At 49.1% G+C, this 26,156-nt stretch overlaps 3 protein-coding genes across 5 annotated transcripts in view; 1 reads left to right on the forward strand and 2 right to left on the reverse strand.

Moving 5' to 3' along the window:
- Positions 1 to 11,295, reverse strand: part of CTSW (cathepsin W) — a 27,054-nt gene extending 15,759 nt beyond the window's left edge. The window contains exons 1-2 of one of the 3 annotated variants that reach the window (XM_083417107.1): positions 11,044 to 11,295; positions 9,139 to 9,250 (exon numbers count right to left, since the gene is read on the reverse strand). The gene's annotated coding sequence lies outside the window, so the exon portion shown is untranslated. Of the gene's footprint in view, positions 1 to 9,138; positions 9,251 to 10,059; positions 10,083 to 10,863 lie in introns of those variants that run through there. The other 2 variants (XM_083417106.1, XM_083417108.1) reach the window with 2 other exon arrangements.
- On the forward strand, positions 2,116 to 14,320 carry LOC310666391 (uncharacterized protein). The gene is made up of 6 exons (XM_083417125.1): positions 2,116 to 3,505; positions 8,113 to 8,270; positions 10,075 to 10,149; positions 11,291 to 11,454; positions 12,366 to 13,699; positions 14,043 to 14,320. The coding sequence occupies exons 1-5, from the start codon at positions 3,375 to 3,377 to the stop codon at positions 12,477 to 12,479; spliced, it is 642 nt and encodes a 213-aa protein (XP_083273251.1). The 5' UTR covers positions 2,116 to 3,374; the 3' UTR covers positions 12,480 to 13,699; positions 14,043 to 14,320.
- A 1,978-nt stretch (positions 14,321 to 16,298) lies between these two features.
- Positions 16,299 to 25,785, reverse strand: LOC310666392 (transmembrane emp24 domain-containing protein 10-like). The gene is made up of 5 exons (XM_083417126.1): positions 25,235 to 25,785; positions 24,630 to 24,750; positions 21,532 to 21,605; positions 20,515 to 20,641; positions 16,299 to 16,872 (listed from the first exon to the last, which is right to left on the reverse strand). Exons 1-5 carry the CDS (start codon positions 25,424 to 25,426, stop codon positions 16,751 to 16,753), a joined length of 636 nt encoding a protein of 211 aa, XP_083273252.1. The 5' UTR covers positions 25,427 to 25,785; the 3' UTR covers positions 16,299 to 16,750.
- Between the last annotated feature and the right edge of the window lie 371 nt (positions 25,786 to 26,156).

The raw sequence follows: 26,156 nt of genomic DNA on the forward strand, positions 1-26,156 counted from the left end.
TGGGTCATCGCCAGCCCCACAGCCTTGTGCCGGCTCGCTGCCAGTGAGCTACCTGGCCCAGTTCAAGGTGTCCTACTTGAAAATGTGACTGTGACTCTGTTTGGAGGATAAGAGCTGTAGCTGAGGGACAGGACATCTGCTTTGAATGCAGAAGGTCCCAGCTGTAGAGTTGGGGCTGAGAACATCTTGTCTGAAACCCTGGAGAGGTGCTGCGGGTCAGTGGAGACCATACTAAGTTAGATGGACCAGGGGCCTAACAGTGTAAGGCAGTTTCCTACGTTTCTATTCTTGATATTTCAGTCGGCAGACTCTCGATCTCAGGGTTGTGGCTTTGAGGCCCGTGTTCGGGAAAAAGATTCCTGCGTTGGACTAGATGACCGCCAGGTTCCCTTCCAACTCTGCAATTCTAAACCCTGTACTGACAGCACCGCTGTTCCCTTCGCCCATCCTTATCGCAAAGGGCTAGATAATTCCTTTTATTATTATTACTTAAAGAAAAGGGAATATTCAGAGAAGGGCCTGGATTGACTTCAAAAGAGCCAGGCACCCGCAGACTAGTCCCCCATTTTGTCCGCCCCCCCCCCTCGCCCAGCCATGGCTGCAGCTAATTTAATGCTTCAGTCCAGTTAGCAACTCCCCCCCACTTCCCACCCTCAGCCCTTGATGTGAAGACCTTGGGAGCAGGTGCAGTGTGCTGTGTCTGCGGACGGCTAATCTCCTAGCAGATTCCACCGTTCGGTCATGTTGCTCCCCCCATCCTGCACACACTTTTTTTCATGAACACATACCGCCCCCCCCTCCCCAAGTCAACCTGGGACGCTATTTATAGGATAAGGAGACAAGAGTTCCCTGTTAACGCAGGAATGTCTCGCTTTTAGGAGGGGGAGAAAAGGGGAAAGAGAAAAGAGAAGTCGAGGTCTCCTCCTCACCCCGCAACCTGTCAGATGAAAGCGGGCACTGTTTCTTGGGTTTATTTTTAATAAGGAATGAAAGGGAAAACCCCACACACTTAAAAGCAACCTTGGCTAGGAGGACATTCACTACCTCTAGATTCAAAAAAATAAAAAAATGCTTCTGGGTCATTGGAAGATTCAAGTATTAGATGCAGATTCAAAAATAATAGCTAGCTAACTTATTAACAGCTGCAAAAAAAATATTCATTGCTAAAATCTGGAAAATAACATATTTTAGGAGGACTTGGCGATGATCAATGAATTTTGGAGTGAAGGACACGATTGATTGTGCTCTCAAATTATATGACAAGATGCAAACATGTCTTACAGTTGTTGTAAATATATTTTTCTTTGTCCTCTTTTATTATTATTTTTGCAAAGCTTGATCTCTGTATCTACTGAGTAAACATTTTAAGCAATTTAAACAAAAAAACCTTCCTTGGCTGGATCAGACCAAAGGCCCATCTAGCCCATCATCTTTTTACAGTGTGTCCTTCTCACAAGCAGCACCTGCGGTTTTGTTATTCGCATCCATCACGTACACAGGACACGCTGCCTCTGGACAAGGCGGGTTTGTTGTGGCTAATAGCAATTGATGGGGTTAGAGCAGCCAGGGCTGCCTCTAGGTCTGAAGGCATCTCATCAAGGTGGTCAGGATGTGCCGTGGCCTCACGGAAAGTTAAAAGTGGTGGCCTTTACAAAAGCAATGAAATAATCTTTTTATTGAAAACTGGAGTAACTTTCATCATGCACTGAAACTGCAAAACACTTTTTTTAAAGGTGCAACACACACACACACAAAATATGATAATACAATAAATTTTCCTTTTCTGGAAATAAAAAGAAAACGACGATGAGCCAGGTATGAATTATGTAATTCATTCAGTCAGAACTGAAGATAAATAGTGTTGGATTGTCTCCGTTTTAAAGTAATCTGCAAACACTAAACAACTTCTCCATAAATATTTACATCAGATTTAAGATTTGACTCTTATACGCAAATTGAAAAAGCTTCCCCCCCACCCCACTAATGAATAAATAAATAACAAAAATGATTGTAATAAACTTCTTTTTTCTAAGTGAGTCTTTCTTCGTTTTTCGTAATCTTACATTTACGACAACGTCCCAGAGTAATTCTATTTAGTGGTCTCTGGTGCATTGTGGGAAATTTAAAGTGATGGACAGAGTCAGAACATTCCCTTTTGCAGAGGACAGTCCTCTCTCTGAAGGCTCTGAACCCTCTTGTGAAGGGCTGTGCAGTCCAAGGGTTGTAGCCATTGTTAGTCCTGCTCAATAGACCCATCAAGCAGTAACAACTGGGGGAAGGAAAAGGCATTGGGTTTTTTGCCTGCCTGCCTGCCTGACAGCCAGCCCTCCTTACTCCCTTATTCTGCCTCTGTGTAGGAGCTACAGCTTTTTGAGGTGGGAGCAGAGGCATGTACCCCAGAAATAGGCCGTCTACGCAGAACCTCAGAGCTTGCTGGCCTTCGCACCGCCTTGCTTCCTGCCCACATCCTCAGTGACAGCAGCTGAAGCAAGGCTGGCGGAAGACATTTGGCCCCTGAGGTGAACCACAAAATGGCACCCCTTTTCTTTCAGGGAAAAAGGGGTGAACGAAGGTGTCAAATGAACCTTATCTGACAGCTGAACTGTCAATCAAAAGCCGTGGCAGGAGTGGAGAAGAGGCCTGCTCTGAATCACAATGGGTGGAAGCATAGCCCAGGAGACACCCCCAGCGGGCAGCCAGCCCCTAAGGGTAGCAGGAGGCCTATGTTCTTAGGTTCATTAATGCAGCGAGACACAATCTTGCCTCTGAAACACCCAGGCTGAGGTAAAATACTGTACAAGGTTTTAAAGCCGCCACCATGGAATCCAACAGGTCCAGTGCAGCAGAAATGTTCTCCCACACAGCCCCCATTGAAAGGAATGGGACCTGCACCAGGTGCAGATGTTTGGTTTTTTGTTATTTTTTTTAAAGCACTCTGCTTATGCCCAGAAGTTCCTTTGCCCACCCTTCCAGAACTGAGTTGGGCTATTTCAAGCATGTTCTTCTGACGCTGAATCTCAGCTCCTGGTTTTAATTCCCCCGCCCCACACAAGGTACGGTTTTTTTTTGTGGGAGGGCGAATGCTGGGACACGGCCCCCAGAAGCTGGCGCGTGATGCTGCCTCTCCAATTCCTCTGAGGGAAGGCACAAGCCTGCCTGTGAAAAATGCCAAGGTCACGGCAGTGTTGGGGGAGAGGCAGATAAAAGTGGGTTCTCACAGTCCCTCTGCTTCCATCCTTGCTCTGCCCAAGCCAGTTTCGCCCGCCTAGTCTAGCTGGCATTCTTGGCCAGGCTAGGCTACCCTGCACCCCCGCTGTTCTCTCCCCCCTGGCTTTGCCCGCCTGGCTTAGCGTGGCACCCTCCTGGCGTGCGCCATGTTCCACCTGGTGCTTGTGAGTGGGTTGCTGACAGGGGTGTCGTCGTGGGGGTCCTTCGCCCTCCACCGGGAGTCCAGCCTTGATGAAGAACAGCCGCTCGAGTCGTCTGTCGTTACCCTTAATGAGAGGTAAGCAGCTGGCCAGATCCGTTTGTGCTTGCAATTTGGGAATACTATCTGGTGCGGGGGCTGGACCTGAGGCTCTGATTCAATACCTGTCCTACACCTAAAGTCCGAGGCTCCCTGGGTGGCTTGGGGTCAGTCTTCCTCTCTAGCTAGGCTCCCCCCCCCCACCAGCCTAGCGTACCTAGCAAGTTTGTTGTGATGATTAAAATGGGTCTTGGGGGGGGGGAGTGTTGTGTGTTGTCTTGAAGGAAATGTGGGGTGTGGGGCTGGTCCGTTGGGATGTGATGACAGGTGGGAAGAGGGTTGTTATTTAGGGTAACGAAGAAGACTGTGTGATCAGGGGAGTAGGGAAAGTTTGCATGCAGATGGTCCCAGGGTTGAGATCCTGTTGAGCGTCTTAGCATCTGCCTTCATTGCAGAAGCTCCTAGGTTCAGTCATTTCCCCCCTTCAGTCTTGCACCTCTCCCGGTATGGCTGGGGGGAGGTCCCTTGCTGCCAGCCTGCCAATGGCCTGACTCAGTACTGAGCAGCTTTGTACGTTCCCCTATGCGGAAAAGTTACAGGGGACACGGCAGAGATTTTTGAAATGATGCATGCTGCAGAGAATGTGGAAACAGAGATACTTTGCTGGCAGTTGTTACTCTTCCCACAACCAGCTTGGCAGAGGTTTCAGAACAGACAGAACCCATGCTTCCATTGCACCTGGTTAACTTACAGACCTCTCTGCCACAATTCATGTCACCGGTGGCTGCCTTTTAATAATAAGAATGAAAATTAATTAGACAACTTCTTGAGGACCATAAATGAGTCTTAGACATCCTGGCTAAATTCTTGCTGCTGTTGTACAACAGCAGCAAGAATACTCATCGCAAAGTATTGGAAGACACAAGAACTACCCACTCTGGAAGAATGGCAGATGAAGGTGATGGACTATATGGAATTGGCAAAAATGACTGGCAGAATCAGAGACCAGGGGGATGAGACGGTGGAGGAAGATTGGAAGAAATTTAAAGATTATTTACAGAAATATCATAAAATTAATGAATGTTAGAATGATGTTGGATGGAGGTTAAAGGGTTTTTACCAATAATGTGGTGAAGGAGTATGGAAAATTTGAAGGTTAAAAAGATGAAGAATTTAAGGTATAATACACTAAGATAAAGACAAGACAGAGGGAAGGGATTTGCTGATTAAATATTCGAATTGGAATACAGAGAGGGGAGGTGTGGGGGAGTCTGGGAAACAAGCGAATGTAAGTAATATTATGAAAATGAAATTGTTTTTACTTGTTTTCTTTTTATTTTTGTATTTTTCTTTTTCTTTTTTTTTTCTATGTGAAAATCTTAATAAAATATTATATATATAAAAAAATAGACATCCTGGCTAAATTGATCTCCCATGGTCAGGGGCAAGCTATCCTAGGACATTGCCAGCTGCTGCGGATGAACATCAGGGAATGCCATTGCCTTCGTAACATGCTTGTTAGGATCCCAAAGGCTGGCCAGTGGTGGGAGCAGGATCCTGGACTAGACAGCCCTTTTGACTGATCCAGCACAAGCTTGTGCAGCATTTTCCCACAGGTGTTTACTTGGAAGCAAACTCTGCTGCATTGGAAAGGGGCTTACAAAGTTTGCAAAGGATTTGCAGCTGCAGTCTTTTAAAGTGCAGTCCTAACTGTGCCTACTCAGAAGTAAGCCCTACCAAATGCAATGGGAACACAGCAAGCTCCAGGCCACTGGTCCAACACACGAATTGGCAGCTCTCCAGGGTTTCAAGGCAGGGGACATTGCAAGCCGTACAGGGAGATGTCCAGCACAACTGATTCTGGGCTTTTCTGCATGCAAAGCAGATGCTCTACTAATGAGCCACAGCCCTTCCCCTGTGGGGCTGGCATCTATAGGAAAGGGAGGTGAGGATTAATATTAATAATAATTTTATTATTTTTACCCCGCCCATTAGGCTGGGCTTCCCCAGCCACTTTGGGCGGCTTCCAGCACATCTAAAAGCATAATAAAAGAGTTCTGGGTCTTTCCCCTTGCTGTTGCTACAGCCAACAAAAACAGTCCAATCCCACATGTATTCCTCAGTAGTAAGCCCCAATGAGTTCAATGGGACTTCCTCCCAGGTGAGTAGGCATATAGGACTGTGTCCGAAAAGGGCTCTCGTTGGGAGGAATCAATTCAAACTTATCCCTGCCGCTTTCTGCTAGCTCAGCTTGCTTCAATGCAGACCAACTAGTCCAGTCCTTGTGGGACAGCCAGCAGTGGCGTAGCGTGGGTTGTCAGCACCCGGGGCAAGGCAAGTAATTTGCGCCCCCTAACCCGTGGATTTTAGTAGGGGCAGAGAGCTGCGAGTGCGAGTGCCCCCCCCCAGATGTTGCGCCCGGTGCGGCCGGCCCCCCCCTGCACCCCCCACGCTACGCCACTGACAGCCAGCATGGTTGCCTTGCTATAAACCACCTTGTGGCTTGTGCAAAAGGTAGAATACCTATCACGTCCTAGACAGAGGATCATTGTTAGGGAAGAAATCTCAGCCAGTCAGTGTAGGCAGTATTGAGTTAGATGGACCAAGGACCTGCTTCTTGCTTTTCTCCTGTGAGCACAGTAACAATTTTAAGGGACGTTAAAGCAACCATGGCCATGCTGGTCAGCAGCATCAGCTTGGTGGGAAAGATAATTGCCTGTACTGTTTGCAAAGAGGATTATTTCGGCTAAATGTTAGGGGGAAACGTCTTAACCAGTGGAACAGGCGTCCTCCTTGGGAGGTGGTATGCTGTTCTTTGCTGGAGAGGCTGGGCACAGGCTGTCAGGGATGCTGTCATAGAATTGTAGAGTTGAAAGGGACCCCTGGGGGCCATCTAGTCCAACCCCCCGCAATGCAGGGATCTCAACCATGACAGATGGCCACTCAACCTCTGCTTTAAAACCTTCAAGGAAGGAGTAGCTAGTTAACTAGTCAGCCCCCCTGAACTCCAGATGTTTGCTTGGGTGGCTTTGCCCCTGAATCACTCCCCAATATTAATTCGGGGAAGGCTCCAGGTACTCCTGCCTGAAACCTTGGAGAGCTGCTGCCAGCCAGTGTTGACAATATTGAGCTGGATGGACCAGTCGCCTGACTCAGTAGAGGGCAGCTCCCTCTATACCTGTGTCACTTTTGGCTGTTTCAATGTCACTCAGGCTGTTAGAAATCCAGGAGTCCCTTCCAGATCCGAAATGGCCTCCTTAGCCTGTTCTGCTTCATTAAAATTAAAATTATTAAAATAAATGATAAAAATTAAATTAATTTGGCTGAGGAGGATTGTGTAGCTAAATTCGAAGGTGGAGAACTGCGTTGCAGAGAGAGGACAGAAAAGGCCACCTGAAATTTGTTGTTGTCATACCTCTGTGTGGTGCCGGGAGGTGAGCTAAAACAGAGAGAGGAGGCTCATTCTGGAGGACAGAGTTGTGGTGGAAGGGAAAGCACAATCCTTTTAGAAAGGGATGTATTCAGCAGGTTATCTGAGTAACAATAGGCATTGGAAACAATGGATGTTTCTCTCGGTTTGTTTAGGCTCCTGCTTGTTCAGTGAACTGGATGCCAGTTTCCCAGCCAGCTTTTGCTCCTCCGTTTTGTTATGGCAGCTTTATTGGCAGATATTAAAGGGGGAATGCATCCCCTGCTAATCCCTTGCCCTGTTAAAAGCAGAAGAGCAGGGAGGGCTATATTGTTTTGTTGTTGTTGGCAACCTCAGAAGAGATTGCTCCTGTGCCTATGGGACGGACGAGTCTGCCCCATTTTGTCTCAGCTTCTCATTTTTCTAATCTTCAGTTTGCAACATTTCTCCAGCAGTTTGCAATTTATTGAAAAATTCCTCATAAAAACAGCCAGCTTTTACTGCACATTTCTCCTAATACACAAATCTCTGCAAGCAATTTGTCCTAAAATCAGTGAGGCTTTGTATACAATTTTCACCAAGATGTGTGCATTTTGCTGCACACTTTCCCCTAATACAGTTTTGTGCAATTTTGTTGTTGTTGGAGAACTGTTGGACTAGGGCCTGGGAGACCAGAGTTCGAATCCCAGCCCAGCTATGAAGCTCACTGGGTGACTGTGAGCCAATCACTGCCTCTCACCCTAACCTACCTCACAACGATGTTGTGAAGATAAAAGGAACTTTTCGGAGGAAAGAAGGTGTCGTAAGATTTGTTTCACATATTGTTTCAGGAAATCCAAATTAGATAGGCTCCTGCGATAATGCAAACTGAACCTTATTTCTCCCAGATTCATACCTGTGCCTTTTTGCACAAGCTACCTCTCCTGCAAGGGTGAGAGACGTTTCCCCCGCTAATGAAACCCATGCTGTGCTTGTGTGGTTTTGAAAGCTCAAACAGAAGTGGCATTGCAACAGCAGAGGGACATACGAAGCTGCCTCCTATCAACTCAGACCATTGGGCCATCTAGCTCAGTAATGTCCACACTGACTGGCAGCATCTCTCCCTAGCTGGAGATGCCATCGGGGGTTGAACCCGGCGCCTTCTGCATGCAAAGCATGTGATCTGCCCTTCCCCAAGCGACATTGGCAAGCTGTAGAACCTGTAGCTGATCTCTGCCTGTTCTGTCTCCTCTGGCAGCTGCAGGGAGCGGGCCCTCCAGGAAGTGGGCTCTGCCACGCTCCGGTTGCTCCGGTTGGACAGCCCCCCCAGGATCGCAGCTGGCACAAGGAGGCAGGCGCATGAAGCTTGGGAAATGATGGAACTGCCGGATCTGTCCAGTGGGGGGCAGCATTTCAGTGAGTCTTCATTCCCACCCCACTTCTGCATCCCTCACCTTGACCTGCCCACTTATCCCAACCCCAAGGCAGGGGTTTGATCGGCACTGGGCCTTGGCTCCAGGATCTGCTTTCAACACCAAGGCTGCCCTGGAATATCAGTTCCCTAAAGCATGTACAAGGGACGCGGGTGGTGCAGTGGGTTAAACCACAGAGCCTAGGACTTGCTGATCAGAAGGTTGGCAGTTCGAATCCCTGCAATGGGGTGAGCTCCCGTTGCTCGGTCCCTGCTACCGCCAACCCAGCAGTTCGAAGGCACGTCAAAGTGCAAGTAGATAAATAGGTACCGCTCCGGTGGGAAGGTAAACAGCGTTTCCATGTGCTGCTCTGGTTCGCTAGAAGTGGCTTAGTCATGCTGGCCACATGACCCGGAAGCTGTACACCGGCTCCCTCGGCCTGTAAAGCGAGATGAGCGCCGCAACCCCAGAGTCGGTCACAACTGGACCTAATGGTCAGGGGTCCCTTTACCCTTTACCTTTAAAGCATGTACAGAGTGTCTTTTCCTTCACCACTTACCACTAATAGTGAGGGGCTTATGGGTCAGAAAGCACAGCTTCTGAAATTACTTAAGCCTCTGCATAAACTCACCTAACCATAATCTTCCTTTTCCTTTTGCCTCACCAAGTACCGCTAATTAAACTGAGATAAAAGTTGCTGCTACTTCTTCTTTTTTTTAAGCCCTGTTTTTATGGCTGTCTGAGCCAGACAGAAATGCAGCATGTGAAGTTTTTTCTAGCATGCGGGGGGAAAGGTCCATCTTTTCAATTTGGCAGACATTTTTACTGAGATCGACAGGAGCAAACAGCTCAGTCTGAAAAGCTCAACATACCTAGTGTTGATGCGTCGGAAGCTTGGAGATGTGGGTTCAAATTCCTCCCTCTGCCAAGGAATTGCTGTGAGATGTTGGGCAAAATGCTCACTTTCAGCCTTGGTAGTCCCATCTGTGGAATGGGGAGAGTGACCAAAACTGGGGGACATTTATTGAGACCAGCAACTGTTACACACCTGCTGGTTATCCCAAATTAATATCACTTCCACACTGCTCCTCACATTATTTTGATCTAGATTAGTAGGAATACCTCCCATCAAGGGGGAAATCACAACTTTGTTAGGCTTCCTTACACTCCACTACAAACTTTCCCCCAATTTTTCTATTTTCTTTTTATTACTTATCTCCAGGGGGTATTCCTACTAATCTAGATCAAAATAATGTGAAGAGTTCAGATCCCGTCATGTGCTGCAATAAATCTATGCTTTCTTTTTTTCCCTTTTTTATTATAAAGTATAATATTGCTTTTTATTTGGAATCAATATGGTGTGGGCCAGCATAATCTTTTAAGTGCTTTAGGTCTCTAAAAGGTCTTAATTTGGCCCTGGGAGGGACATATACAGCCTGCAACCTCAACCTTGGAACTGAAGTGACTTTATGTCTGCAGAATCAAGCCTAATGTTTGTATCCGTTTTAGGTTCCTTATCTCCCCAAAGCCCACTTCACCCCCCAATCCTTTCTGTAACATCTTTGGCTGGGGAAGAGTTCCAAGAAACTCACAAACCTTAATAATAATAATAATGATAATAATTTTTATTTATAACCTGCCCTCCCCAGCCAAGGCCGGGCTCAGGGCGGCTAACAAGCAATAATAAAAACAAGTTGAATGAATACAACTTAAAAACCTTGCCACTATTTTGTGGCCTTTCCCTTAGTCCTAATAATAAAGGAAGTGCCTTTCGAATTTCATTCTTCTCCCACCTGTTCCCCAAACAGATCTTTCGTCCAATGAGACACTGCTGGTCCGAAGAGAAAGCTGCACCCAAATTTCCCACCACGTCACGTTGGAAGGTAATGCTAAGCCAGGGGTGGGGAGCCTTTTCTTAAGGGCTGCATTCCCTTCTAGACAACCTTCCAGGAGCCACTGGCCAGTGGTTGGCAGTGCCAGAGGGGAAAGTGGCAAGGGGGGGGGGCATCAAAGCTTCATTTGCACACCCACCTTTCTCTATCCTCCCACCAGGCAAGCAAAGGGGCATTATTGGGGCTGAAGATAATCAGGGATGATTTCCCTCCGTCGGAAGGGAAGGGAAGATCCCAGGTCTCCCAGGGTTTCAGAGGCAAAAGGGGAAGGTGCACACCCTCCAACATTTCTCCAGTGAAAGTAGGGACGTCCTAAGTAAAAGTGGGACATTCTAGGATCAAATCAGAAACCTGGATGGCTTCTGCAAACCTGGGACTGTCCCTGGAAAATAGGGACATTTGCCGAGAGCAATATAGCATCAACTTTGGGGGGCCCAGCCCCCTCAAATATTTTATGGGGGGAGACAAAGGGACTTTGGTCCGTAAGGGTTGGCTCCTATGCCTGAAAGCTACCTTCAGACCTGAGATTACCCATCCTGGCTGGATAGTGGAGCCGTTTAATTAAAAGCCAAGGAAACGAGGCACTTTTAAGAACCGACCTGAAAGAACAAAAATATCGACAGTCTCCTCAGGTTCCGGTTTACTAATGCTAATAAATGTTAATGCACTCTACTCTGAAGCATTCCAGCAATTTTCGACTCTTACCTCCATTTTCTCAAGAGTATTACCCACAATGCACTTGTGGCAGCCATGTTTTCCACTTAAACTGTGGTGCCCCCTTGAGGGATAAACTGCATGATACACTCAGATACCCAAACACAAAACAAATACAGATTTGGAGAGGGGTCTAGAATGTAGAAATGGCAAGAGGGAGGGTTCTCTCACCTAACCCTTTTGTTTCAGCCTCAGGTGTAGGGGATCTGTCAGGCCCCTACAACACTACAACTCCCATCACCCCATGACCATTAGCCATGCTGGGCTGATGGGAGTTGGAATCCTGCAAAATTTCCCCTCCCCTAATCCAGGGGTTTCATGGAGGAGAATGAGCCCCTGTCTGCACTGCAGCTTCCTGCCCCACCACCTTTCCTGTATCTTCACCCACCTTTTCCTTCTGGACTTCCTCCTCCCCCAGATCTTGGCTGGCAAAGCTGGGTGCTGCACCCGGTGTCCTTCGTCTTCACCCAGTGCCTCGGGTGCCGCTGCCGACGAAAGGACAAGGCCCCTCCGCTGGCCCTTTGGATTCAAGACTGCGGACTTGAGCAGCCGAGCCGCCGGCCAGATGGGCAAGCCAAGCAGGTACAGAGCGCCTCTCAGAGAGCCGTATGAAATTAGGTCGAGGAACCACAGGTGGCGCATCTCCTGAGCTAACCCTGTGCAGTCTGCTCTGACCGGCAGTGCCTGTCCAGAGTCTAGGGCAAAGAAGGGCCCATCTTTCCACACCTGCTCTCAGAGATGCAGGGATCGAAGGTGTGACCTTCTGGGCTGCCAAACAAGGGAATCTGCTCCTGACTAAGTATGGGCCCCTCCTCTGGGACATAGGAAGCTGTGGGGGTATCGCTGGTGACCTAAACATTTCAGGGCACAATTCTGCAACATGCCAATTTATATCTAATGATGCAGATTTAGGTCAGATTTCAGAGCAAGGGCGGGGAGCGATCTCTGGCTCTTGCTGTCAAGATGCCAAGTGATGGATCTGGCCTTGATCACGGGCAGAGAAGCCTTTTCTGAGATGGATGAGATCCTTTTAATCAGCAATTATAGGGATGACCCTGGGGAGCTTCTGCTTGCAAAGCAGGGGTTAATTCCCACTGCACTATAGTCCCTCCCCCAGGGAACCTAAGAAGGTGCCTTATTCCCGTTCAGGCTATTTGTCTACATAACTCAGTATTGCCCACTCGGACTGGCAGCAGCTCCTTAGGGTCCTTGCTGTTCTCTTCCTGGCTGGGCCTTTTTAAGGGCTCCCTCTTGTGTTCTTGGAGAGCGAAACAAGGCTAGGGTTGGCCCCTCTGTTATCCTTGGATGGTAAGTGAATAAATTGTACCCAGGAAGCTGCTTTCTACTAAGCCAGATCCCTCTAGCACAGTTTTGCCTACACTGACTGGCAGCAGCTCTTCAGGGTTTCAGACCAGGGTCTCTCCCAGCCCTGCCTGGAGATGCCATCAAGGACTGAACCTGAGCCCTTCCTCCTCCTGCTTCTCTCTCAACAGAGACACTGCTGCCAGACCCGCCGGGCACCGATGCCCTTCGTGTTCCTCAAAGAGGACGGCTCGTTGGTCATTCGAGCAATCCGCCTGGAACGAGACTGCCACTGCCGCCCCTGAGGCTTTGCCCCCATCCTGGCAGGCGTAGAAGGTGCCCCACGCTGAGGGTGACGGGAATTTGTAACGGAGGACTGCTGGAGCATCAACAGAGGACGCCCCCAATTGGCAGTTGTCAATGTTGGGGCAGAGCAGTGGAAGAACCTTTCTCCCACAAGGGACACTAATGGGCTGAGAAGGGAGTCCGTTTCTCTTCATGCTTGGTTGCTGCAGAGGAATCCTCTGATCCAAATATAATCGGAGAATACCATCCCCTTCACAAGTTGCTGGGACTTCAACTTTCCATTATCCCTCACTGCTGGCCATGCTGTCCAGAGATGATGGGATTTGGAGTCCCAACAATTTCTGGAGGGCCACGAGTTCCTCATCCTGGAAACAAAAGATACCCTTCAACTGATTTTGCTGTTGAAGGTCACCAAAGAATTGTGATATAGATATATATACCATTACAAAACTACAACCCAAAGGCAGCGTCTCTGGGGGATAAGTTACTTCATCACTGAGTGAAGTTTGTACCTCCGTAGCTCATGAAAGGACCTCCATAGTGGTGGCTCCCTGGCATTGGAATGACTTCCTTCTTGAGAGCCAGCTGGTGTTTGGGCACCAGCTGAAAACTTACCTCTTTGGCCAGGCTTTTTATGACATGGGTTCTTGATGTATTAAGCCACTGACTTTTGTAGTAAGGAGGGTAAGTTGTCATACTGCTTGATTTCATATTAATATTTGTTTGTTTACTGGAATTGTTGTACTGTTAAGTTTCATTTTATATTTTATATACCCTGATTCAGGATCATTTGCGTGTTGAAGGAGAGGGTGAAAATGAATCTCTTTTGAGTTGTACCTTACAATGAGCTTGCCCGTCTCTTCCAGTTATTTGGCCCTTGCAGGTCCTATGGCTTCCCTAGTCTGGTGCCCTTTCAGATGTTTTGGACTACAATTCCCATCAGCTCAAACCAACACAGCCAGTGCAGGGAGTTGTAGTCCCACAGCATCTGATAGGAAAGGGCTGCCCTTAACACTACAACTGCCCTTAACACTACAACTAGATCTGCATACAAGTACCATCTCCATGCCATGGGAAACATCTTCTGTTGGTTTTTGCAGATCAAGCTGCTGATAAATGCACAGGAGCAGGTCAGGCTGTTTTTCTTTTTGATAAGTTGGCAACCCTGTCATATAAGCATGCTTGACACCCATAGAATAGAATGTTAACGTTGGAAGCAGTGGCGTAGCGTGGGGGGTGCAGGGGGGGCCGGCCGCAACATCGGGGGGGGGGGCGCTCACACTCACAGCTCTCTGCCCCTACCTGGCTCACTCACTCTCTCTCTCTCACTGCAGTGCTGGCTGTGCGAATCCGATCCGAGCCGCCGGGTCACCGCCCACTGTGGAGGGGAGGGTGCCAGGCGTGCGGTGCGGTGCGGAGAGAGAGAGAGGGACTATCTGGGGGAGGGACAGTGCAGCGGGGGGGGGGGGGCGCAAATTACTTGCCTTGCCCCGGGTTAGGGGGCGCAAATTACTTGCCTTGCCCCGGGTGCTGACAACCCACGCTACGCCACTGGTTGGAAGGGGCCTCAAAAAAGTCATTTAGTTCAATAAGAAGAATGAAATTAGCAGTTAGAAAAACTCAACCCTGGTATGTAAGTGAAGGAAACTCCTCTGACTGAGTTGTGACAGTTAAACAGGCAAGGAATTAAGTTTAATTTTTCGTTATGGACATGGCCACAAAGTCAATGGCTGCAGTTCTGGCAAGGGCACAGGGTGAAGGGGGCAAATTTTGTATCTTATCCGTATAAAGAAATGCATGCAGATTTAACAATAAAAATGTATTGACTATTTTAATACAACCTTGCTGCGAATTTGTCGTCTTTTTATGTTACAGAAGAGAGGGCGAGTTAGGCTGACAAGGCAGTAATATGTGCATAAAGTTGCAACAGGAAGTGGGAGACACAAGCAAATTTTGCTCTAACCCATTTGAGGGACAGGACCTGGTGCGTCGGAACCTGTTTTTAAGGCAAACACTTTTAACCCCTGTAATTAAGAAGCAGCGAGGGCTTCTGAACATGTGCAGAGAGCCCTTCCCAGCCTCCTGAGTTATAGCAGACTTCAGCCAACATGCTTCTTAGAAACTGCAGCCCAACACTTGCTTAGCTGGTGGGAAGCTGTGCTGAGCAGAGAAGGACTATGTGCACAAATTCCATGGCTCCTGATGGGATTGTTAAAAACACATGCTTCGAAATTCTCTCCTCGAAGTGAGGGAGATCTGAGGTGCTTGCTTTGGTGTGGCCTAATCTGAAAACTCAAAAACTGGAGATGTTCCCAAACTCCCTTTAAATATGGAGGTTCCATTTTTATAACACCAGGTAGTCACTGATAGTACTATCAGCCACCACAGATTTCTCAAATCATCCTCAGGGATGGGGCCAAATTCAGTCTTCCTGGCCTCCCTGTCTCACAGGACATACCCTACCATACCGCTCACCGTCCCTCCTCTGTACCCTCAAGTGCTTGACTGAAAGAGATCCTCAATTTGCAATAATGCCCCTAGATTCCCTGGAAGGAGAGAGATCAGTGTGTGTGCAAGTCCCCTCTGCCGTTCCTGCAGCTGAAAGGTAACCTATAAAGAGTTGCCTCTACTGCTTTTCCCTCTGGCCACACAAGCCACAGAAAGGTGTCCACAATAACACACTCCCCACCCAAAGTCTAATCCATGGGTAGGCAAACCAAGGCCCGGGGGCCGAATCTGGCCCAATCACCTTCTAAATCCAGCTCGCAGACAGTCCGGGAATCAGCGTATTTTTAAATGAGTAGAATGTGTCCTTTTATTTAAAATGCACCTCTGGGTTATTTGTGGGGCCTGCCTGGTGTTTTTACATGAGTAGAATATGTCCTTTTATTTAAAATGCATCTCTGGGTTATTTGTGGGGCATAGGAATTCGTTCATCCCCCCCAAAAAAAATAGTCTGGCCCCCCACAAGGTCTGAGGGACAGTGGACCGGCCCCCTGCTGAAAAAGTTTGCTGACCCCTCATCCTTTACACTGTGCATCTTATCACTGCGCATCTTCCTCCAGCGATGTGGAAGACTGAGAGCCACCATTCATGCCAGCCTGGTGAGTGCTGCTGCTTTTTCAAAGGTTTCCAGAGTATTTACAAGCTTTATAGATGCTTTTCCCCACTACAGTGGTGCCTCGCAAGACGAAATTAATCCGTTCCGCGAGTCTCTTCGTCTAGCGGTTTTTTCGTCTTGCGAAGCAACCCTATTAGCGGATTAGCGCTATTAGCGCTATTGCGGCTATTAAAGGCTTAAGGGATTAGCGGATTAGCTGCTAAAAGGCTATTAGCAGCTTAGCGCCTTAGAAAAAGGGGGTGGGGAGCGAAAAAACCCCTCAAGAATCGCAATACATTTTCGTCTTGCGAAGCAAGCCCAGAGAAATTCGTCCTGCGAAGCACCTCTGAAAACGGAAAACCCTTTCGTCTTGTGGGTTTTCCGTCTTGCGAGGCAATTTTACATACACACATGCTACCTGGGAAACTTAAGCCCTACGTAACCGGGGTGATACCTGTAAATTGTCTGTGGCCTGTGCTATTTTTCTAGAAAAAGAGGTGCTGGAACCCACCTGAGAGGTGCCAGAACTGAGTTCCTGTGAGTTCCATATGAAAAAAGCCGTGTTTATGGCCTTTATCCAGTCTACCAAAATCCACACATCATAGACCCTGTAGAATACCTTTTTCCTGACTCCAGATGAGGCAAGGAGAGGCAAGACCCTCCTGCATTGTTTGCCATAACTCTCCCCTCACCCACCCACCAAAACAGTAGCAATATCTAGGAACCAAAATTTATTACTTCCAAAGTATTACACTCAGCAGTTGGGACTTAAATTACCTAGTCTAATTAAAACACCCGCCCCACCACATCCCCAGCACCCCACCACCATGCAGAGCAGACGAGCACCATGGTCGGTTTGGGAGGAACAGCAAGTGGTTTTCTAATCTGCTCCCCAGAATCCATGCCTCGTCTGATGAGCGGCTCCATTCCTGGCTAGCAAAGCGATCCAGTCCAGTTGTCAGGTTCCACTGAGAGTCCTGGCCACATGGAAATCCCGGAAAAAAATAATGCAGTCACCTTCAGAGTGGAATAATTCAGCGGAGAGAGATTGAGCATGGTTCACACCTAACAGGTTGTAGGCTAGATCCATGGCAAAACTAGGCAGGGGAGTCCAGTAAAGGGGGGCCGCCCACTTCTTGCCTCTCCCCCTGTGCCCAAACCGGAGCTCAATCACTCGATGAGTTTCTTGGCTTTGAAGAAGCGTCTGAGGTAGAAGACCTGCCAAGTGGCCAAGCCCACAAGGCAGAGCATGGAGAAAATGCTGAAGTAGAAGACCCGAGCGCTGGTGGATTCTGCAAAGAGAGAAAGACAAGGCCAAGTGGCAGATCCAGCTCCGAGCTCCTAGGGTGGAGCGGTGGTTAAGATCTGGGAGACCAGAGTTCAAATCCCCACTCAGCCACAACGCTGATTTCAGGCCAGTCACAGTCTCTCAGCCTAACCCGCCTCACAGGGTTGTTGCTGGAATAAACAGGGGAGGGGAAAAGAACTACCGTATTTTTCGCTCCATAAGACGCACCTAGTTTTTAGAGGGGGAAAGCAAGAAAAAAATACCGGTATTCTGCACAGAGCATGTAAGTGGCTCTCGCTTTTCTTGCTTTAAACCCTTCCGTCCCTCCTCCTGCTTCGCTGAGAAACCAGCAGAGCAAGCTGCACAGCTCTCACTGAAGTCAGCAGAGCAAGAGCGATAGCTGTGCAGCACCTCTTCTGCTAGCTTCCCAGCAAAGCGGGATGAGGGACGAAAGAGAGCCCTTACAAGGGACCGCTGAGCAGAGCCTCGCAGTGGCTCTTGCTGGCTTTCTGGGAGGTGTGGGAAGGGGCAGAGGGCAGCCCGTCAGTCCCTTCTCCCACCTCGTGGAAAAGCCCCCAAGAGCCACACACATGCTCTGCATGGCTCTTTAAAAGGAGCGCTGAGCAGAGCCTGTATGCATCCCAGGTGCGAATGAAGGCAGGAGGCTCTGCTCAGCGCTCCCGTTAAAGAGCCGCGCAGAGCGTGTGTGCAGCTCTTGCTGGCTTTTCCCCAAGGAGGGAGAAGGGCAGCCTGTCAGTCCCTTCCCCCACCTCCCGGAAAAGCCCCCAAGAGCTGTGCTCCTTTTAAAGAGTCGTGCAGAGCGTGTGCGCGGCTTTGGGGGCTTTTCCCCGAGGAGGGAGAAGGGTCTGATGGGCTGCCCTTCTCCCTCCTCGGGGAAAAGCCCCCAGGAGCCGCAAACACGCTCCGCGCGGCTCTTTAAAGGGAGTGCTGAGCAGAGCCTCTTGCCTGCATTAGCTCCATAAGACGCACACACATTCCCCCTTACTTTTTAGGAGGGGGAAAAGTGTGTCTTATGGAGCGAAAAATGCGGTATGTTTGTACGCCACTCATTACCTCCTCGGAGGAAAGGCAGGATAATAAATACAACAAATAATAATAATAATAATAATAATAATAATAATTTTTATTTATACCCCGCCCTCCCCAGCCAAGGCCGGGCTCAGAGCGGCTTACAAGCAAAATAAAAACAAGATGAATGATTACAATTTAAAAACAAAAGTAAAATACATTAAAATAATGGAACATTAAAATATTAAAATGTAGCCTCATCGTAGGAGGAGAAGGAAAAGAAAAAAGAAAGAGTGGGAGGGAGGGAGTCAAATTGGCTCCAAGCCAAAGGCCAGGCGGAACAACTCTGTCTTACAGGCCCTGCGGAAAGAAATCAGATCCTGAGGCAGAGCGTTCCACCAGGCCGGAGCCAGAGCTGAAAAGGCCCTGGCTCTGGTTGAAGCCAATCTAACTTCCTTAGGGCCTGGGACCACTAGGGTGTTGTTATTTATGGACCTTGAGGCTCTCCGTGGGGCATACCAGGAGAGGCGGTCCCGTAGGTACGAGGGTCCTAGGCCGTGAAGGGCTTTAAAGGTCAAAAGCAGCACCTTAAATCTGACCCTGTACTCCACCGGGAGCCAGTGCAGCTTGAAAAGCACTGGGTGAATATGCTCCCATGGCAGAGACCCCGTGAGGAGCCTCGCTGCAGCATTCTGTACCCGCTGGAGTTTCTGGGACAGCTTCAAGGGCAGCCCTGCGTAGAGCGAATTACAGTAGTCAAGCCTGGAGATGACCGTCGCATGGATCACTGTGGCCAGGTCGGGGCGGGAAAGGTAAGGGACCAACTGCTTGATGCGGCGAAGGTGGAAAAATGTCACCTTGGCTGTTGCTGTAACTTGCGCCTCCATGGAAAGGAGGTGTCAAGGATTACACCCAAACTCTTAACGGAAGGCAATGGCACTAACTGGGCCCCCGCAAGAGAAGGGAGTTGGTCCCTCATCCCCATGCCATCCCGACCTAGCCATAGGACCTCTGTCTTTGAAGGATTTAGTTTCAATCGGCTCCCACGAAACCATCCAGCCACAGCTTCCAAACATCTGGTCAGTGTGTTCGGGGCCGAGTCAGTGTAGCCATCCATCAACAGATAGAGCTGAGTGTCATCAGCATATTGGTGACAGCCCAGCCCAAAGCTCCGGATAATCTGGGCAAGGGGGCGCATAAAGATGTTAAAAAGCATCGGGGAGAGAATTGCGCCCTGCGGCACTCTACACACCAAGGAGTGGCACGACGACATTTCCCTCCCTAGTGCCACCCTCTGTCCCCGACCAGAGATAAAAGAGCACAACCAGTTACGGGCTATGCCCTGTATCCCCACGTCTGCGAGGCGGTGGTCCAGAAGATCATGATCGACCATGTCAAAGGCTGCTGACAAATCTAAAAGGATCAGCAGTCCTGACCCGCCTCGATCTCGTTGTCTACGGAGATCATCTGTTAGGGCAACCAGAGCCGTCTCCGTCCCAAAACCAGGACGAAAACCGGACTGAAATGGATCTAATGCCGATGTTTCCTCCAGAAACCTACCAAGCTGTTCAGCAACCGCTCTCTCAATTACCTTACCCAGGTATGGAAGATTTGAAACTGGGCGGTAATTGGATAGGTCTAAGGGATCTAATGAAGTTTTCTTTAAGAGAGGACACACCACTGCTTCCTTCAGTTCCCCTGGGAATGTCCCCGTGTCAAGGGACAAATTGATAATTTCAGCCAGGGGGGTCCGCACAACTTCTGGACATTCCCTAATCAGCCAAGACGGGCATGGATCAAGGAGGCAGGTGGTGGGCCTACTAACTTGGAGGAATCTATCCACATCAGTAGGGAGTATCCGATCGAAATGGTCCAACACTGGACCTGAAGTCAGTCGAGGGGCCTCCAGTTCAGTCACTGTATCTAAATTGGCAGGGAGGTCACGGGACATTAGTACCTTCTAATATTTTATTGTTCGGCTTCGTTTTAGGGAGGGGCCTTGCTCTACATGCAGAAGGTCCCCACCACTGCCAAAATATATATTTTTAATGACTTTGTGGCAGGTAATGAGGGAAAGCTTCTCTTTATAAGACTGTCACACCAGTGTAGACAGGGCAGGGAGTAGCTCTTGATACTCAAGGAGGCCTGAGTTCAAATCCCTGCAAAAGCTTAATGGCTGACCTTGGGCCAGTCACCAGTCATAGCCCAACCCTGCCTTGGAGGGTTGTTGTGAGGCAGCCTCCACCAAGATTCTTTGGACTGCAACTCCCAGCAGCTCCCACCATCCCCAACCATTGGCCAGGTGGCTGGGAACATAGGATGTTGGATGCCTCAAGGCTGATGGACACCATTAACAGCCAAACGAAGGCCAGAGGAAGAGAGAACAAACAACAGAGCAGGCACAGCCAACATGGTGCCCTCCAGACGTCAGTGGACTACAACTCCCAGCATCCTTAGTATGGCCAGTGGTAAGGAATGATGGGAGTTGTAGTCCAGCAACGTTCTGGAGGCCACCAGATGGTGAGAGCCAGAGACGAGGCCCACACTGCAGCCTTTCTTGGCTCCAGCGAATGACAGGGGGCAAGATCTCCAGCCGCCATGCTTTCGCGCCACTCACCATTGGTATCGCGCATCTCTTCCTCACGTTGTTTCATGAAGGCAAAGTCTTTGACAATGGATTCGGAAAGGTCCTCAAGCCGCCGAAGGTCCACCTCCAAGGGCTTGAGTTTCTCAGCCTTCGCAATCTGTGGGGAAAGGGGAGGACAGGCTGAGCCAAAGGCCAGCACAATGCCACAAGAAGAGCTGGGGCCAAAGAGGGAGTGGAGACGGCCACCAACTCTGGAAACCCTTGGAAAACCCTTAAAAAAACCAGCAGCACTCATCAGACTGGCATGAACGGCCGCAAATCTGCCAAACTCTACCGCAACTGCTTTCTCCGAAGCTCCTTGCTCAAACTCCCTACTCTCCACAGGTCTCAACGGTTGGTGCAAAGGCTTCTGGGATTGCTAGGTGCTGTTTTCGCACCTTTCTGGGCTCATTTTTAAAGTCATTCCGGGTTCAACATGCCGTGTGTGTGGTCGCGCATCAACTGGACACGTGTAAATGAGGTGTGGCCCGTATATAAACAGTTCAAATAAAAGAAACTGAAGAAGACCTTTGCTGGATCAGGTCCTTCTAGCCCAGCATCCTGTTCTCACAGAGGCCAAACAGAGGCCCTGAAGGACCTGACCCCTATAACATCCTCCCCGCCTGTGATTTCCAACAACTGGCATGCAGAGCCCCACTGCCTCCCACAGTGGGGCAAGGTGTTTGGTTGGCCGCTGTGAGAACAAGATGCTCAACCACTTGGGTCTTTGGTCTGATCCAGCTGCAGGGATCTTCTGGCGATCTCAGGGAGGTTCTGCAGGCTCACCCCCACAGCTCAAAGCACTTCTGGGGTGGGATGAATCTTGAGCTTTTCACAGGCTCCCCGCCCTGAGACAATCAAGCCACTTTTATGGGGAATGCAGGAAACGTTTGCACATAGATTTACCTGCTGCATCTAATCCACACTATGGGGGAACTGGCACAAACTCCCCCCCCCCCCCCGGAGGACTCCCTGCCATATTTATGGCAGACTAAGTGCTGCACTTACGTCCTCGTAATTCCGTGCCTCCACACCGTGCTTGATATTGAGGGTGATCAGTTGGTCAGGGACCCGGAAATTCCCTGGAAAAAGAGAGACCCTGGGATTAGGGGTGAGAGGAATGAAGAGAAGGTAGGCACAGATTGAGAGGACAAGGTTAGGATTAAGGCAATAATGATGTCCAGGAGACGCCCCACAACCAGGCACTCGCCATTTGTTCCAAACTTACGGTTTGGTTTAGGCAAATTATAGTCCATCACACCCGGCTGTAAAAGGCTGCACTACAGAAGGATTTTTAAAAACCACAACACAGGCCTATTTGGACATATGGACTGTTTTTATAGATATGTTTAAATGAAGATCAATATATTTTTCCCGTTAATGTCATCTGGCAATGTTGAGGTTTTATTTTTTTATTTTTCCCTTTCCTTTTGTTGTATTTGCAAAATAAAATAAAAATGAATTTTAAAAAAAAAAAAAGGGTTTTTTAAGTTTGCAGCGTAGCAGCTTTCTATGTATATTTAAAACAGCTTGCTTTACTGGACTAAATAGAAGCATTTCTGGTTTGAAAAACATGGCGGCCAGTGCCTTTCAAACTCCCTTAGCTCAGGATGGATTCCTTCTCGCCCAAGATCACTATGATCCTTATAATGATTTAAAAAAGGTAAAGGTACCCCTGCCCGTACGGGCCAGTCTTAACAGACTCTAGGGTTGTGTGCCCATCTCACTCAAGAGGCCAGGGGCCAGCGCTGTCCGGAGACACTTCCGGGTCAGGTGGCCAGCGTGACATCGCTGCTCTGGCGAGCCAGAGCCGCACACGGAAACGCAGTTTACCTTCCCGCCAGTAAGCGGTCCCTATTTATCTACTTGCTCCTGGGGGTGCTTTCGAACTGCTAGGTTGGCAGGCGCTGGGACCGAGCAACGGGAGCACACCCCGCCGTGGGGATTCAAACCGCCGACCTTTCAATTGGCAAGCCCAAGGCGCTGAGGCTTTTACCCACAGCGCCACCCGCGTCCCTTTATAATGATTAAGTCATCCTAAAATCAATGACATGGGCAACAGGACCACCTTTCTAAGCACCATCAACTGATCTGCTGCAAACCCCACATTCAACAGATAGCTCCATCTTTTACCTGCCCACCACTTGACACCATACATCCAGGTCTGGGGAACCTTTTTGGTGCCAAGGGCCAGATCCTTATCAGAGCCAAATCTGACAGGTGGGAGAGGTCATCCATCCTACGACTGACTAGTAGGTGGGATCGTCCACAAGTCAACACCTTTTCCGCTCTGATTTTAAAGTGGCGAGAGGTTCATAAAGGCTTTTAGAAGATTCTTCCTCCACCCTTCTGAGACTGAAATTATATTGTGCTTCTCCTGCAAGTGATGCCCCACCACTCACGGGAGAAGTGTGTGAAGTGCTTCAAGCAGCACTTGGGAGAAGGCAGTTCCCAAAACAGGACCGAAGGTTGCCTTGAAGCTCTTCTCAGAAGCCCTGCTTCTCCCTCACCCAACTGCTGCCGCTTGTCTGTTCACAGGAGCTGAGCTTTGGAGAAGGCCTTAATCTCCACCGATCATCCGATGAACAGAGATTAAATCCTGCGGTGCAATCCTGTTCCCTCCTTAGTGCAGGCCACACAGCCAGTGCAGGATTAAACCTTGTCCTCCTGCTCATCAGCTGATGGGAGGATGGGCATAGCTTGGGGGGAAAGGCCTGGTTGGTTAAACTGGATCCACTGGTGGGCCAAGCCTGGCCAGAGGGCCCGACATTCCCCAGGGGTCATATCTGATGTCAGGTGTCAAGCAAGTGGGCATGGCTTCAACCAAACTGCCTCATAGGCTATAGGCCACAGGTTCACTGCTGCTGTTCTGGAAAATTCTGCTGGTTAGGAAGCAATCTCTGGTTTTTTCATTCATTCAAGGCCCACCCAGAAAAGGTGTTTGCAATGTTGTGATTAGATGTCATGCAGACTGGCCTCAAGGGGCCCTGCTTCTGGGTCAGCTCTGCATCCAGTAACCATCTCTTTTTAGACTTTGTTTTTTTCCAGTTGTGAAGCCCTAGAAATCTAGGCCAGGCCCTACAATCAATGAATGGATTGTGTGGGTTTGGTAATTAGTCAAGTGTGAGAGGTTAACGCACTGCAACCAGCGGTACAGAGAGGTTGCCAAAAATCATGATTTTTATAGAGACATCATTTCCATTCTTTGAATTATTATTATTATTATTACCCACCTTTCACCATCAGGTCCCAGGGCGGGTTACAACAATTAAAATATACAGTTAAAACTTGAATAAATGAGTTCCCAAGTTCTGACCTCTCAGCAAAAAGAAATCAGTTTTTAAAAAGATCTTGTAAGATAATGTTTCTTGCAAATTTATGGTGCTGCAGTTCTGGTTGTTTTGTTTTATTCAAGTAATGTTATTTGAATAAGGATTATGGTTTTGTTTTTTTTAAAAATGGAACGGTTCTGTGGAAATCTGTACCCGGTTTCAGTCAATATGGGACAAAAGGCAAGCCCGTGTTAGAATTAATTAATGCCTCTCAGCAAAGAATGTAAACATGCTTTATTTTGCAGTGGTAAATAATCTTGTAAATAAGTCTTTAACAAAAAGCCGCTAGCTTGCTGGGGGCTGGCAGAAGATGGTCACAGCGCTCTGGCCCACCTCGCTCACCTACTCACTGCATGGAATTATTTCTTACCTAGGGCTGCAGCTCAGTGGTGGAGCATCTGCCTTATGAGCAGAAAGTCCCAGGTTCAAATCCTGTCAGGTAGGGCTGGGAAAGGCTCCCTGCCTGAAAAGCCACTGACAATCAGTGGTCTGACTCTGTTCGGGATAGTGCTTAAAGGCAAATCTGAGACAAAGGGATGGAAAAAGGGGCGTGAGTTTGGGAGAAAGTCTAATTGTGAGCCACTCACTTTTCCAGTCTGGGATCAGCTGTGAAACATGAAAATTATTCTAGAATGCTTCAAGAAGACGTGCCTCTGAGCATGTAGAGTGCTTCCCTTCCTCACTGTGCAGGCACATCAAAAACAAACCCAAATTTGGGATTAGAGGCTACTTTTTGAAGCTTAAACCCGCCTGCAGAATCCATCGCCCCCATACCTGGCTGGCCATGACTCTCAAAGCAAATCTCATAGATCTCATAGTCGTCTGTGGTGAAGGCAAATTTTCCTTTCTTGGCATCATCTCTGGAGTACAAGAGGTGGCCAGAGGAGTCCGTAACCTGCAAGGAGAAAGGGCCAACTGCCAGCGTCAACTCTAGCAGAGACAATGGGTATCTGGGCATGAGCAAAATGCAAAACAAAAGCTTGACAACAAAGAGTCTCACAGCACTTGCAAAGCCTTAACATCCACACCACACATTTAAACACCACTTTTAACAGTGGTGGTTTCCTCCTGGGAATGGTAGTTTGTTAAAAGGGGGCTCAGAGTTGTCAGGAGACCCCCCCCAGCACATTTTACAAACAACAGTTTCCAGAATTCTTTGGAGGACGCCATGATTACTAAAGTGATGCAACAGTGGTTTAAAAATGTACAGTGTGCATTCATTGCTGCATGAAGAAGCTTTCGTGGTCTAGAATGAACTTTGTGGTTGCAGCTGCAACAGACTCCTGTACCATTTAGGTAGTTTTGTGAGCCGGGGTGGGGGGAGTGTTTGTCAGCAGAAGAAACGAGGTGGGGAGATCAAAGCACAACATGCTCCTCACCCGCAAGTCTGTCCTGATCCCCGGTGCGGTGGCTTCCGAGACCACGAATTCCCCGGTAACCATCACATCTCGGTGAAGCTCCTCTTTCAGACACTTGCGCGTCTGCGGCGGAAGCTGGAAGGACAGTCCCTGGCAGCCGCCTGCAGAAAAGGCCAGCAGGGCCAAGGGACCCAGGAGTCCGGGCACCCACATCGCGGTTAAGAACCAGACAAGAGTGCACAAAAAATAAAAAGGTGGAGGGGCGGGGAGAGACTGATTCCCTGAATCCTGATTGGCTGTATGCCTTCAACCGAGCTGGATCCTTGGAGGTTCAAATCCCTTCCCCCTTGCCTGGACCCGGGTTGGTCCTTTCACACTGTACCGCCTTCCCCCGGCCCCCCCAACCCCAGTATTGCCTCTCTGGTGTCGAACCCCAGTTGGCTACCCCCTGCCCGCTTGCCCCGTAGGCTCGATCTCGGATCCCCCAGCCTTCGGGGCTGCCTCCGATTCTGCCCTCCCCCTCTGGCCGCGGCCGCTTCCGACGTGGCGCTCTCCTACGAGTCCGCTCCGCTTGGGGGCGGGGCTTGGGGCGGAAGAGGCCACGCCCCGCTCCAAGCAGGCGGCGTGAAAATGGTCCCGGGGGCGCGCGACATTTGTCCCGCCGTGAGCAAAGCGCAGGCTGCATTTGTTTTGCAGAGTTTGGCATGAGCCATTACGCTGGATCAGGCCAGAGGGGGCGCCACCTTGTGCAGCATCCTGTTCTTAACAGGGGTCCAAAAACAGATGGTAAGCGCTTACCAGGGAGTAAGCCTCCTTGAACGCAGGGGGACTTACTTCCGAGTGAACCTGCCTAGAATTGCATCGTTTGAACTTCATAACTTTAGATTGCAATCCCTTAGACTCGGCTACTAGGGAGTTAAATCCCATGGGATCTTATTTATGG

The sequence above is a fragment of the Podarcis tiliguerta genome, assembly GCF_965153285.1.
Source record: "Podarcis tiliguerta genome assembly, chromosome: 16".
NCBI classification, from domain to species: Eukaryota; Metazoa; Chordata; class Lepidosauria; order Squamata; family Lacertidae; genus Podarcis; species Podarcis tiliguerta.